General features: G+C 38.3%; 1 protein-coding gene across 1 annotated transcript in view; it reads left to right on the top strand.

The window, feature by feature from the left end:
* Positions 1 to 225: 225 nt before the first annotated feature.
* Positions 226 to 12,882, top strand: part of TNRC18 (trinucleotide repeat containing 18) — a 54,288-nt gene continuing 41,631 nt past the window's right edge. Inside the window, exons 1-2 of the mRNA XM_072419156.1 lie at positions 226 to 897; positions 2,326 to 2,540. Of these exons, the coding sequence (XP_072275257.1) occupies positions 2,369 to 2,540 (172 nt within the window). The 5' untranslated portion in view covers positions 226 to 897; positions 2,326 to 2,368. The remainder of the gene's footprint in view (positions 898 to 2,325; positions 2,541 to 12,882) is intronic.

Raw genomic sequence — 12,882 nt, forward strand, 5'->3', positions numbered from 1 at the left:
CCCTGCTCTCAGCCCGCAACAGCCTGGGCGACTTGAAACCGCCGCGCTGGGTTTGGCTGAGGGCGACTTGAAACCTCCTGCAACTCCACTCGGCTGTATTTCTGTATAAAATGTGACGTTTTCACGTGAGGAGTAATTTGTGAGGAGAATAAAAAGCCTTCTTCGTACGTAAAGCCGCGGGCTGCACCGGTATGTACCCTGGGTGAGTCGGGGGGCCGAGGAAAGGCAATGTACGGCCGCTGTCAGTCTGTCTTTATTCCTGTGAAGAGTTAGAAGGAGCCCCGGGTTTTCTGAATTCATCTTCGTCTTCATTCAGAGCCTGGGAAAAGCGAGTGGCGCACAAAGCCTGAATTACTGAGCTGAGCACAGTGCGCGGTCTGTGTGAGGAACTAAAAACAATCCAATTCTACCTACTGCAAACAGACGTGAGGCCCGCGGGGAGCCTGGAAACCTTCCCGCAAAAATTCTCACCGCCACTCCATACCATTCAGGCTCTGAGGGGGAGTCTTGAAACCGGAGCAGTTCTTACTCCATAACTGACTTAATGGAAATGGCCGAGAGCCAAAGTGTTTACACGCCGGTGATTGACAGCTCCAGCGACTAACCAGCGCGCTACTACGGGCGGCGGGGCGGGCCGTGTCAGAGGGGGCACGGCCGGGCGCACAATGCTTGTTTCAGTTCTAGTTAGCACTCTCGGTGGCGGGCAGCTGCGTCAGTTCGGAGTTGTAGTTCTGCAGCAAGCTTGTTGGGAGACACGGGATTGTACATGAGACATTTTTTATTATTTTCCGTGTTCTTAAACCAATGCCCACATGTAATAGGGTGATATAGGAATGGGGTGTAATGCCCGGAGGATGGCAGCTATCTGAAGGGAAGGAGCTGCGCCAATGACTCCAGGTAATTCGCCAGCCGACTCCATGTTGTGAATGTGGCAGGAGGGCAGCACATAGAGCTGGGCATTCAGCCATCTTTATTACTGCAACTTTTATAGCCCTCAATGTGTCCCAGGACGGCTAGAAACCTTCCCAAACTTACCCAGGACTCCTCCATGGCAGTCCTCATCATCAAATCATCTCACCCATTGCCTTCATTTCCCTCTCATCCACATAGACTGAATATCCCATCCCAGCATCTACTAACATCATATTCACACTTTATTATTGGGTGAATGTCATATTCCCCCTGCAAACTTCTCTGTGTATGTGGCCCTTCCACACCCCCATACAAGCGTCCTGCTATTTTCCTTCGATCTTGTATAGCGCAGCAAAAATCCTCCCTTCATTTTACTAAAAATCAAAATGTTCTGCAACGTGTAATATGTCTGTAATGGGGGATTTTATTTATTAAGCCGTGTATGATTTTACAATAAATAAGATCTGCTGGCATATTTATACTTTTTATAGGTTTACACCATAATCTAGGTCAGCTGAGATCCTCAGAAGAATTGATAAAAAATAACATTTCGGTGTGTTGTAGTATATACAGAAAGAATTGAGTTATTACATAGTGAGGATTGAGTTATTACATAGTGAGGATTTTCAGACATGATTTTTTCTAATATTTGTAATTTATAATTATTTGTAATATTTTGTTCACACTCCTATCTGTTTTCTTTAATCCGTTCTGCTTGATTGGGTGTGATTTTTCTACTAATTTGTAATATTTAATCCACACTCCTATCTCTCGACCGGTTGTCTTCATTTTGACATCTGTAGTGTAATAATATGTTATAAGATGCGGTACTTTTTAAAGGTTTACACCACAATCTAGGTCAGGATGGTGAGCTCTTCAGAAGAATTGTTAAAAAACATTTTGGTGTGTTGTAATATTTCAATTCATTCCTTATATACTACATTACATTTTCAGGAATAATTTTTTCACTAATTTGTAATATTTAATCCTCACTCCTATCTTTAGAGCGGTTGGGGTATGTTTTGTCTTCGTTGTGACATCTGTAGTGTAATATGTTGTATAATATGTTGTAAGATGCAGTTTTCTATTAGATTGTATGCTGGGGAAAATGGCTCCTGACACTGATGGCATATTAAAGCAAATCAATGTTTACCTATGTGTCAGTGCCCTGCTTGTTTTATTTCATTTTTATTAATATTTTATTCTTACTATGATATATTGTTGTACGATTATGTTCTGCATAAAGACGTGTGTGTTCTGTACACGTATACTGATAATCTTTAGTGTGCTTCCCATGAATTATATATTACTATAAACTCCAGAACCTAGAGATAAACATTTACAACCACAGTAAAATGTCTAAGCTTATTTAGAATTCAATTCTCATCTATTAAAAATGTTTGTTTATCTTAGGTTGGCTTTGAACCATGGTCCGTTTTAAGGATTCTATATAAAGATGGATGGCCGAGAATTTGTGAACATGCCCCCCTTAGGGCTGTCGGGGCTGGAGCCTGGCCGTGTTCCTTCTGGAGCAGCTGGTGGTCGCCTTATTCCATCAACAGGTCAATTACCGCCATTTTGCTCTACAAAATATTTCCCCACACCTCTGGGTTTACACTCGCAGCCAGGTAAGACTGGAAAACTATTATTATTATTCAGGATTTATATAGCACCAACATATTAAGCAGCACTGTACATTAAATAGGGGTTGCAAATGACTGACAGTAAGGAGAGGACCCTGCCCCGAGGAGCTTACAATCTAGGAGACTATGATGATAAACTGGTGGTGTTGCATTAAGTTTAGTTCATTTATTCTCTAATTGATGGACCAAAAGTTCAAAACCGTAATCATAGTAATAGCCAATTCTACTGAAAATCCCAGCAGTCTGATAGGGCTCAGAAATATTGGCCAATTACCCGTGGAGTGCTGTCATTTAGAAATGTATTTAGAATGGCGTTTAAATTTGTTATTTATTTAACCTATGTATTTGTAAGTTTTGTACATATTTGTTAGTAATTGTGACTAGCAGTTGGATTTGTAATGTGTGAAATATTAGGAATCTGGGACCGGACCTAGAGACTAATATAAGACTGCATGTCTTTAAGGAAACAATATTCACTCTGTTTTCATTTACAGCTTAGTTATTCTCCTGATACACACCCCTAGAACTGTGAACATTGATGATTCAGTATGTCTTTATTTTTTTAATGTTTGTTTTGGGCTTTTTGCATGTCATTTTTAGAACTGGCAAAGATGTTGAATTGCTCAGTTCAATGTGACTTGAAATGTTTTTACTTTATCTCTAATAACTGTGGTGTTCTGTTTGCTGATGTGTAAAGTCTGATATGAACAGTTTAGACTTTTCTGGTCTTCAATGAATTTCTATATCTTTCTTGCAAGAGGTGGTATATGCAGATACATATTGTTAAATGTTGGTTTAGTAAGTAAACGTTATAAATATTTGACACATTTTGATATTGCAGTGGAATTAGTCTGGCATAACCTACAATATAGTTATCCCTCTGTCTTTTGTCTCTAGTTAATTTCAAATGTGTTTTCCCACAGTATATTTGTGGTGCTGTCATTTTGTACCGTTGGGCCCTATTCTGTTCAGAGGGGGAGCTGTGTTTCATTCTTCCTAGTATGTTTACTAAGCAATTAGAAGCTTATTACTGGAGTGAAAAATTAACTACTTCAGGTTACAACAATTTGCACAAATAATGCTGCTCTTATAGGCAATATTATGTGATAAATATATATAAGAATACATTGTAATTTCTTGCTTTTCCAGGCACAAGTATGTGTACTGGACAAATGGGCAGACTCTGGGGTCATTTCTGGAGAAATATTTTGAGTTTAAATTCACTAGAGGAATGTATCTGTGGAAACAAAGGGACTTATAAACCATCATATTGGTGGGAATTTTTATGAGCGGATTGGTACTTTTGCTGCAATCTTATGTTTTTGTTTCTCAGGTGAATGTGTTTTTTGGAATCAAGAATTTTAGGATGGGAATAATGTTGGATCATGTTTCATATGTCTTGTTTTTAGGATCCTATACTGAAATGTGCAGTTTATTTATTTATTTATTTGTGTGGAATTTCTATTCCCATTTCATGCTGGTCAGAAAAATACAAACACTTGCTATTGCAGAAATTTAGGAGATTTCATAGTAATATATTGTCATAACTATACTTTTTGCATTATTACTATATTACAAGGTGTCTTTAACTAAAATTATGTTTGTTACCGATTCACTAAAAGTTCTTTACAGCTGTTCAGTTTGATGTTTGTCAACTGCATCCTTATCTTTACCCATTAGGCATATGGGATCATTTATCATTAGTTTTTGCTGATGAGTTTTGAAGTCTATGAAAGCTTTTGGCTTCAGACCACCCAGAGATGCTGCATGACGCTTCTAAAAAAACAAAACAATGCACCATGTTATTTAAGGTGTATGAGGACTAATTGTCTACAGGGAATCAAGGTGTTCAGATCCTGGTCCTAGCTTATGATTTTGGAGGGACACCCAAAAAGAGTGCATTAGGATGAGGCTGTCCCAATGTGAGCCAGGTCATGGAAATATTTTGGGTAGCAGTAGCGGTGAATCTAATTACTTCCTGGACTTTGTAAATGTATTATTCTTGTTCTAAAGTGGTGGTTTTGTTTTTTTTTTGTCACCTAATGGGTAATTATCCCTTCATAATTATCTGAATCTGATTTAAAGTTCCTCATTTATACAAAGATAAAGCAGGAATCAATCATTCTGCCTAGACGTATTTCTTTCGTTCTGTAAACAAGCAAGGTAGCATTTAGGTTACATTAAACATAAACCATCCATTTGTGGATTATATCACAACTGAGAGATATTGTGAAGAAACGAGTTAAATCTTTTCACCCACAATTTTTGATCATATTACCAGTGCATACTTCTTATGAATGCTTGTGGAATCTGCATTTGCAACAAAGGCTTTTTTTCAGTCATTTTTAAACTGGTGTATTCAATGTCTTTTGGGGTATACAGTGAGGAAGTTTGCAAATGGGCAGATAAGGTAATTTATTGCAGAAGATTTCTTCTGCAATAGGCCGGATCATCATATTCTGATGATCCGGCCTGGTCAAAATTTAGTTCCACTTTTAATCTTTTGTTACTGCCCAGAGTACTGTTTTCTGCAGAATTCTGCAAATGTCACAGGTTGTTACCACTAGGTATAGGCAAATATATACCTAAAGAGAGGTGTGTTAGGAGTTTCCCTTTTGTTAAAGATGAAAAATTAGCCAGGGATGTTTTTTTTTTTTTTTTATTATTATTATTATTATAAATAAATACCCCAGGAATGTTATATCTGAGTAATAGGTGGAACTAAGCTTTCACTTCAATAATTGTAATTGAGCAGGGTTTTATTGCAGAAAGGTACAGGTGATGTCCCTTCAATAAAACACATGTCCCTATCTAATCGCTGCCTTAACTGTCAATTGCTGAGAAAATTGGTAGATGTGTTCAATCCCTGCAGCATTTACCAATTCTGTGTATGTGAGGCTACATCATTAAATCTTGCAAGAACATTTTAGTGATGTGGGGGACGGAGGCTACCATCACTCCTGGAAATGTGGAGTGGCATAGGCGACAAAACCTAACCCATGCAATTTCTTACAGGGGTGTGTGGGTTTGTTTTTTTGGCCACCCCCCACCACCACCTTAGAAAGCATCTAAAGCCATATTGTATAGTTACATATTATCCTGTTGGCAAGGAGTGCTGTACATGTTAATGAACAATTGTTATTTAATATGTCACTGTTGGTCTTTCTGATTTGTTTGCACTGCCCTTACAAGTTTATCTCCTTTAATTACATTAAGAAACCTTTTTCTCACGGTAGTGACTGACTTGGCTCCCCTAAGATAATAAACAATATTTAACTCTGTTATATATGTTAAAAGAATTCTGTTCCTAGAAGAAATATTGGTGATGTATCTATGAATATAAACAGATTTTATATCTTCTATAACAATGGGAGGTGGTTTTTAAAGAGGTAATGAAAGCAGAGAGAATAAATAGAGAATGTGGAGTATACCTTTTCCTATACAGTATAGTACAGTGGCCTGACTTCTTAAATTCACAAGATAATTTTGAAGAAGACTGAAACAGGGTTTTACTGTGGCCAAAATGGTAGTGTTATTTAGGTTGAGAATATACCTTAACTTATTGTGTTACAACAAATATTCAAACCTTCATATACAATGAATACATTCTATATAGTACCTCATCCCATTCCTGGTAATGGGAGTTAGAGGTGACTTGTCTAGACAGATAATTCTCTGACTGACTTTGTTCGTGAATATTAATGATATTTCGGCCTACAGACAAGTAATGTGGGGAAGGGTTGGATGTTCTTAGTGAACTAACCGTGCTCTAACGCGCTTCGCCTTTATGGCTTCTGTTAAAGAGGTAAATCTGACACTTGCCAGATACTCTGGAACATTTTAAGGTCCGTGACAGTGATAAATGCTGTACCAGAGAATGATGGAATGTCAGATTCGCAGCTTTATGAATAGGCAGATTAAAGCAAAACTACTTGTACTAATCTCCAGTGATGCAAGCTCCCACACTAGACCTGACATGTTTGGGGTTTATCTGCATATGTGGAAATTGTACACTGGCATACATTGCAAAAGAGATTGCCAAAATTGTGAAGCTGTTATTAGGTCAATGAATATATTGGTAAAATTAGCTGTTAATCAGAAATTTACTAAGAGGAGTAAATACTATTCCATGTTTTTAATGCTTGAGCACGCTGGTAATCGGTTGGTCAGTAAAATGTTGTGCCAAAACCCATTTTCAGTTAACGAACGGTTGTTTTGATGGTTTGTAATGGGGTATCTCTTGTTGTGTGTTCTGCAGTCCTCTTAGTTAAGACCTGTTTGTTTGCAAACAAATACAAATTGTGTTCCCTTGACACGTTGCCTAGAGCTATGTGAAATGTTTTACAGATTGTTTATTCCTTGGAAAGCAAATAAGGATGATGATCAAATATGTACTCCAATTCTTCAATGTGATCCTACTGTAATTTTATTTTATAACCTTTATATTTTGTATAGAAAAATGGGCAGAAAGACAGCATGATATATAGCACAGTGACAGCAGATGCTAAACGGGATACATTTTACATGGCATAGGCCAGAATAACATGTAGAAAACTTTACACATAGAATAGGCAAGTATCCTAAGCAGTGAAACCAATTTATTTAAGATAAGCTGCATACCAGGAGGGTATTTTTAAAGGTCAGACATCTCCAATATTCAGGGGTGTCTAGGAATGGTTTCCAGTAAACCTGGTGGCTTCAATTGAACCACCTGTTTTGTGGATTGGTAGAGGTGAGATCTTCAACTTGCATTTTCATTTACATTTACAAAACTATTTGGGCCATAGAGGACAGGTAGTGGACTTCCAATGTAGTTGGATACAGGCCCTAGCTGCGCTTAGGTTGAGGGATTTCTAGAACATATGCATGTCACTGAAACATCAGGACACCAATGTACACATACCTGATCCCATCAGCAAATACTGGCATGCAAAATTTACCATTAGGTGGGGAGTGTTAAAAAAAAAAAAAAAAAAAAATTTGACTGGTGACACGTTCTCCAAAATCCCAATGGTCGTGGGGCTCTACACACACCTGTATGACTGAGATGTTGTAATGCTATGTCTTCACTTCCTGGTGAAAAGAAGGGATTATCCAGTATCTGATACAGGGGTGACGGCTGGGACATTGAGGTGGGATTAATTTTGGATTTATTTATGTACAGTCCTTTATTAGTGAGTGTTCTAAATTGTTTTCATTGTAGTAATTTGTTTTGTTTGTAGTAATCTGCTTGTATGCTGTGGTCGTTTTCATAGTCATTCTTTTTTGTCACAGCCCCACTTGAAGATTTGGTGGTTTAGGTTTTGTAGTAGGTGTTGTAGGTTTTTGCAGGTGAAGTTGATACATTTTTTTATGTCTGATCCCCCTCTCCTAGAGCTTTATAAAGGAAGTGCATTAGCTGTACATTCAGTTACTGGTTTTTTGTTTTTTAATATGGTCAAAAAACGGATAATAAAAATTGTTTTGTTTTCTTATAAACCTAAGGAAATTCTGTGTAATAAAGAATAAATTGTTTCTCTTGCAAGATGGCCTTTGTTTTTCTCCTAAAGGCGAGCTGGTGCTGAAGCTTGTCTCAATACAATTCTTAGACTGCAACTTTGCTGCTCTTAGACTACAACTTTATACTTGAGTACATAATATATATACTTGAGTACAAAATTTGACCAAAACCGCTGTTTAGTTTGACTTTAAAGTCTTAATTGAAAATAATTGATGTGCTTTAAATCCACACCACAAAGAATTCAGCTTGTCCTGTCACTTTTATAAAAGGTATTTTTTTAAAGTATCCTCAGGGTGTATATCTGAACACACACTACCTAGATGTGAAGTTACATTGATGGGGTCATGTTGTCTTTAAGCCTCTGTTCTTGTTTGTAGTCTGTAACTTGCTTCCTCGTTCATAGTCAGTTCTACACAATTTGCTGGCACTTCATAACTCAAGGATAGTAGTCTTTTGTTTCTGCCAGTTCCATTTTATAATTCGGGAAATAACTGAACAATGAAAAGGCTACAAATAATGTATTAAATCAGGGGGAATATGCAGGTAAAAAGTAAACAGGAGAGAAGTATGAAATAACCTAATCTATAAATATTAACATAATAGAGAAAAAAGAGGTTTGTGTAACTTGCTGGGTGAAAATGTCAAACTAATAGTTAGAGTTTTACTTATTCAAGATATGTATTTTCATTGGAAAATGGTAAGCTTTTCATTTTTAAAGAAACTTGTTTCCACAGAAATATAGAGCATGCTATTGCTGACATAACAGCTCCGTCATCCTTATTCACCTTCTACATAAGTATTTGCCCGATCACTACATGGGATCGGGTTTGTGTACATTAGGTGTCCTGATGTTTCACTGACTGCATACATACATCAAATCCTTAACTATTTGCAAACCCATTGCCCTGAACTGTATATACGCTTTTAATGACATTATTGAAGGTTATTTTAAAGAGGCATTTTTGAGTTTAGTTCCTAAAACAAAAATAATACGCTTTCTTTTAATCCCGCAACACAGTCAGTTGGTCCAGAGATGTCGTCCTGGTATACGTCTCCGAGCCATCTTCCGGGTCCTTTTTCCTATTTCACCCAACCCAGGCCCGAGATCGGATGACATAGGTTGGAAAAAAACTTGCCGATCTCACTACGCATGCGTGAGTTGGGCAAATTTTTACTCTTCCAATCAAAAAGCTCTTTCTGTGCATGACTGAGATGCTCGGGCATGAGCAGGAGGCGTACTGAAGAGCCTCCTGAGATGCGTGACGTAGTTATCCCGTTCACTCCCATTCATTCTCAATCGCCTAGCCCAGGGATCGTCAAACTTTTATGGCCACTAGGCCTTTTCAAGGGTGAACGGGAGCACGCTTGGCTGGACTCCGAGTCCCTCCCTAATGGCTCCGCCCTCCCACCAGGGAACGACCCCTGAAGTGAAATCCCTCTCCTCCCAATCCATTGCGGAGTGTTCTGTATTTACCATGGAGGCGGAAGAATCAGGCCTGCCACGGTAAATAGGGGAGCCACAGCAAGGAGGCAGCACCGGAGCTCCGGCGGCTCTGGTAGTTCCTAAAGCCCTTGGGAACAAACTACGGGCTAGGCTGTATCTGGCCTGAAGGCCGGAGTTTGCCCACCCCTGGCCTAGCTGATTGAGAATTAGGGGGTGGTGCTGCACCCTTTTAAATTTTTTTTAATATTTAAAAAAGGCTGTTGCACTTAAAAAAACAACCAGAATTTTTACCTTACCTTAAATGAAAGGGTTGTCTACCCCTTTTTATTTAAAGTGAACTTTCCGAGTTTAGGTATGCTTTAAGCTTAGGAGATGCTATGCAGCCATTCCTGGAGTGCAGACATGTAGTTGGGAAAGTGTTGTGTTTTGGTCCAGGCAGATTCCCATTTACGGACAGGGTAAAGGAGATGTTTCAACAGCAAGAGAAGAAACTTGTATGTGGAGGTAAGAGGATAGGCAACAGAATCCGGCTTTTTGCAACTGAGAATTTGTTTTAAAACAAAGCAAACAAGAATGTCAGTAAGGAAACTTTTAAAGATTTTCATCCTTGTCTAAACTATCCCAAGCAAGAAAACAGTTAGGCTGGAGTTGTACCTTCAAGTGGCTAACTAAATTCTCCAAACCATATAAAACTACAAAATCCAAATACTAGCTGCATATCTGTATTTCGGCTTTTCAACTTGGTTGTGTTGCTTCTCGACATTGGAGGAGCAGTAACAATGGAACCGTGTGAATAAGGCATCATGTTGGAAGAGCAGGCACAAATACCAAAATGAAAACATTTTTACTCTGCTGCAAGTGGAATTCAGGATTTTTTACTGTGCTGTTCATTTATATTGCATGCAAAGGCAGATCAGAAACAACCTAATGAGATATAGATCAAATCTTTTTCATAAAAGGAAACTTTCAATTCCTATAGCGTTTTATGATTGAAAAATGTGTCCGGGAGCCATACAATGACATTATTAGGACCGTCTACGATGTTTATGTCAAATGCTGCATTTTTTTAATAGAAGCAATATGTGTTCAAACTGCAAATGCTGCTTGTGATGAAAAAGGTCTGCAGGTAAACGCCTGTTGATATGAGCCCTTACTGTGTTAAGCTACGTACACACTTCCAATTATTATCGTTGGTAAACGAACGACGAACGATCCTGCACGATATCTGCGAACGATCATATAGCACCGATCCTGTACATACAGATAACGACACGATCGTTCGTAGATATTGTACACACAATAGATGCGATCGTTTGAACGATACAGGAAGTTACGTGCATCACAGGAACGTTCGTTCATCACGCATGCTCAGACCATGGACGATCAATGAATGATCGTACACACGAACGATAGTCAACGATCGTCGTCCAATCCGATCCGCCGGTCCGGTCGTTCATTTCCAACGACTTTCCTCGTTCGTCGGCGTCGTTGGTTACTTTTTTTACGAACGATTTTTGCCCAATCAATCGTTCGTCGTTCGTTCGTCGTTCATTTTGAACGATAAAAATTGGAAGTGTGTACGCAGATTAAGTCTTCTACTGCAAAGTTGGATGTGAAGGTAGTTTAGTGTTCTTTGTACATCTCCATCATACCCCAGAGCTCTATAATGTTTGTGTTATTGTAGGGGAAAATTAAGGGCCTTTCTGCCTGCTGCTATATTTTTGAATTGTCAGATTTCAGCATTTCCTTTTGAATTTTTTTTTGTCAGGCTAAATCGTCTAACTTAGTTTTTTTCATCTATACACTTGGAAGATGTGACATGTGCTTAATTACTAAAAACATAAGACCGAGCCAACTAGGTTTTAGGAAAGAAGCAAGGGAGCTAATGAAAGATATTCAAATTTGGACAACAACAAAGTATGTAATATTTGCCAACAAATATTTTGCAATAATTGCAACATATGTAGCGACATTTTAAAGTGTCAATCTGTTACATATGACAACAGAGCCTATTACATATTATAGTATTTCTGAAATTGCATTACTTTTTATCCGAAAAAGAAATTATCTAAACCTGTCTGAAGCATAATATATTTTTATATGAGCAGGATGACTACAATTATGTGGAAGTTACCAGAAGGGAGAGAAATTCTGCATCAGGGAACAGGCTAAAGTTAAAAACTGCCAGATGTTCTCAAATTTCTCCACCTGAGAAACATTTTTTTTTCTGCTGACTTGTTTTTCTCTGCAGCATATATTGCAAACAGCTGAAGTATTCTGTACAGTTTTTCAGAAGCTTACAATCCACATAATTTGGTCTCATCAAGTGCCCCTTCTAAAGCCTTTCTGTAATTCTTTGCAAAGTGTGTTTTGACGTTTCCCCTTAAATCTGCCATAATTTTGCTACCACGGTTTTCATTTTTTTTAATAAGGCAAACCAAATGTTGGTGCATGTTAGAACAAGGATTGTTTGTTAACCCTTTCCAAAATGCCCTAAGCATTTTCTTGCACTCTCTATAATCTCATGTTCTCCTCTTCTGTCCTTAAAGCCTGGCCAACTACTATCATAGCTGCTACTGGTACTGGGGCATCAACATCAGCACCATCGCCTACTAAACCAAGAGGTCTGACATCAACAGTAGCAACCTTAACTTTACCTACTAAACACCTGCCTGGTGGCTGGCTCTGCTTAAGCTGCACCTCTGGAATTGGTGTCACACACCTATTCAATTATTTGACTTCAAAGGGATGCTGGAACAAAAAGTATTCAACCGTTCTTTACCCGCCATGTTGGCTAGGTGTGTTAAAGTATCAATAGCCAAAACTTTATAAATGAGCTTATTCAGCCTGACATTCCAATCTGTTGTGGTATACTAATTTGCTCTGTGTTGTCGCTTAACCATGTTATGTTTTCCTGGTTGTTCTATTTGTTTTTATTTTGGCTAAAGGCATGATAAACATTCGCCTGTATTATCCATGTGGTGTCTCCCCCCACACACACACACCTGGAACTGGTAATCCCTACTCTAAATTAAACAAAAGAAAGGTTAGATATTACAAATTAAACCCACATAAAAATAATTATCTTGATATACATCTTTATAACAAATAATGGGTTCCCTGGGTCTGCCCCTTCACTGTTCTGTCTAACGTTCCTACTCTCCCTGTTGTATTTTCACTTTTACTATAATAAATGCAATTGAATGGAGGATAAGGTGAGCGCACCAGAACTCCCAGGTGAACAGTTGGAGATTTTGTACGGGGATCTTTCTTTGATACTAAAAGAAATATAGGAAGCCAGGGAATGCCTTCATCCCAAAAATTTGTACTAAAGTACCTGTTTTTGCATGGTCCACCTTTTTTCATTAAAACATTTTTCGCTA

This window comes from Pyxicephalus adspersus, chromosome 7 (assembly GCF_032062135.1).
Source record: "Pyxicephalus adspersus chromosome 7, UCB_Pads_2.0, whole genome shotgun sequence".
NCBI lineage: Eukaryota > Metazoa > Chordata > Amphibia > Anura > Pyxicephalidae > Pyxicephalus > Pyxicephalus adspersus.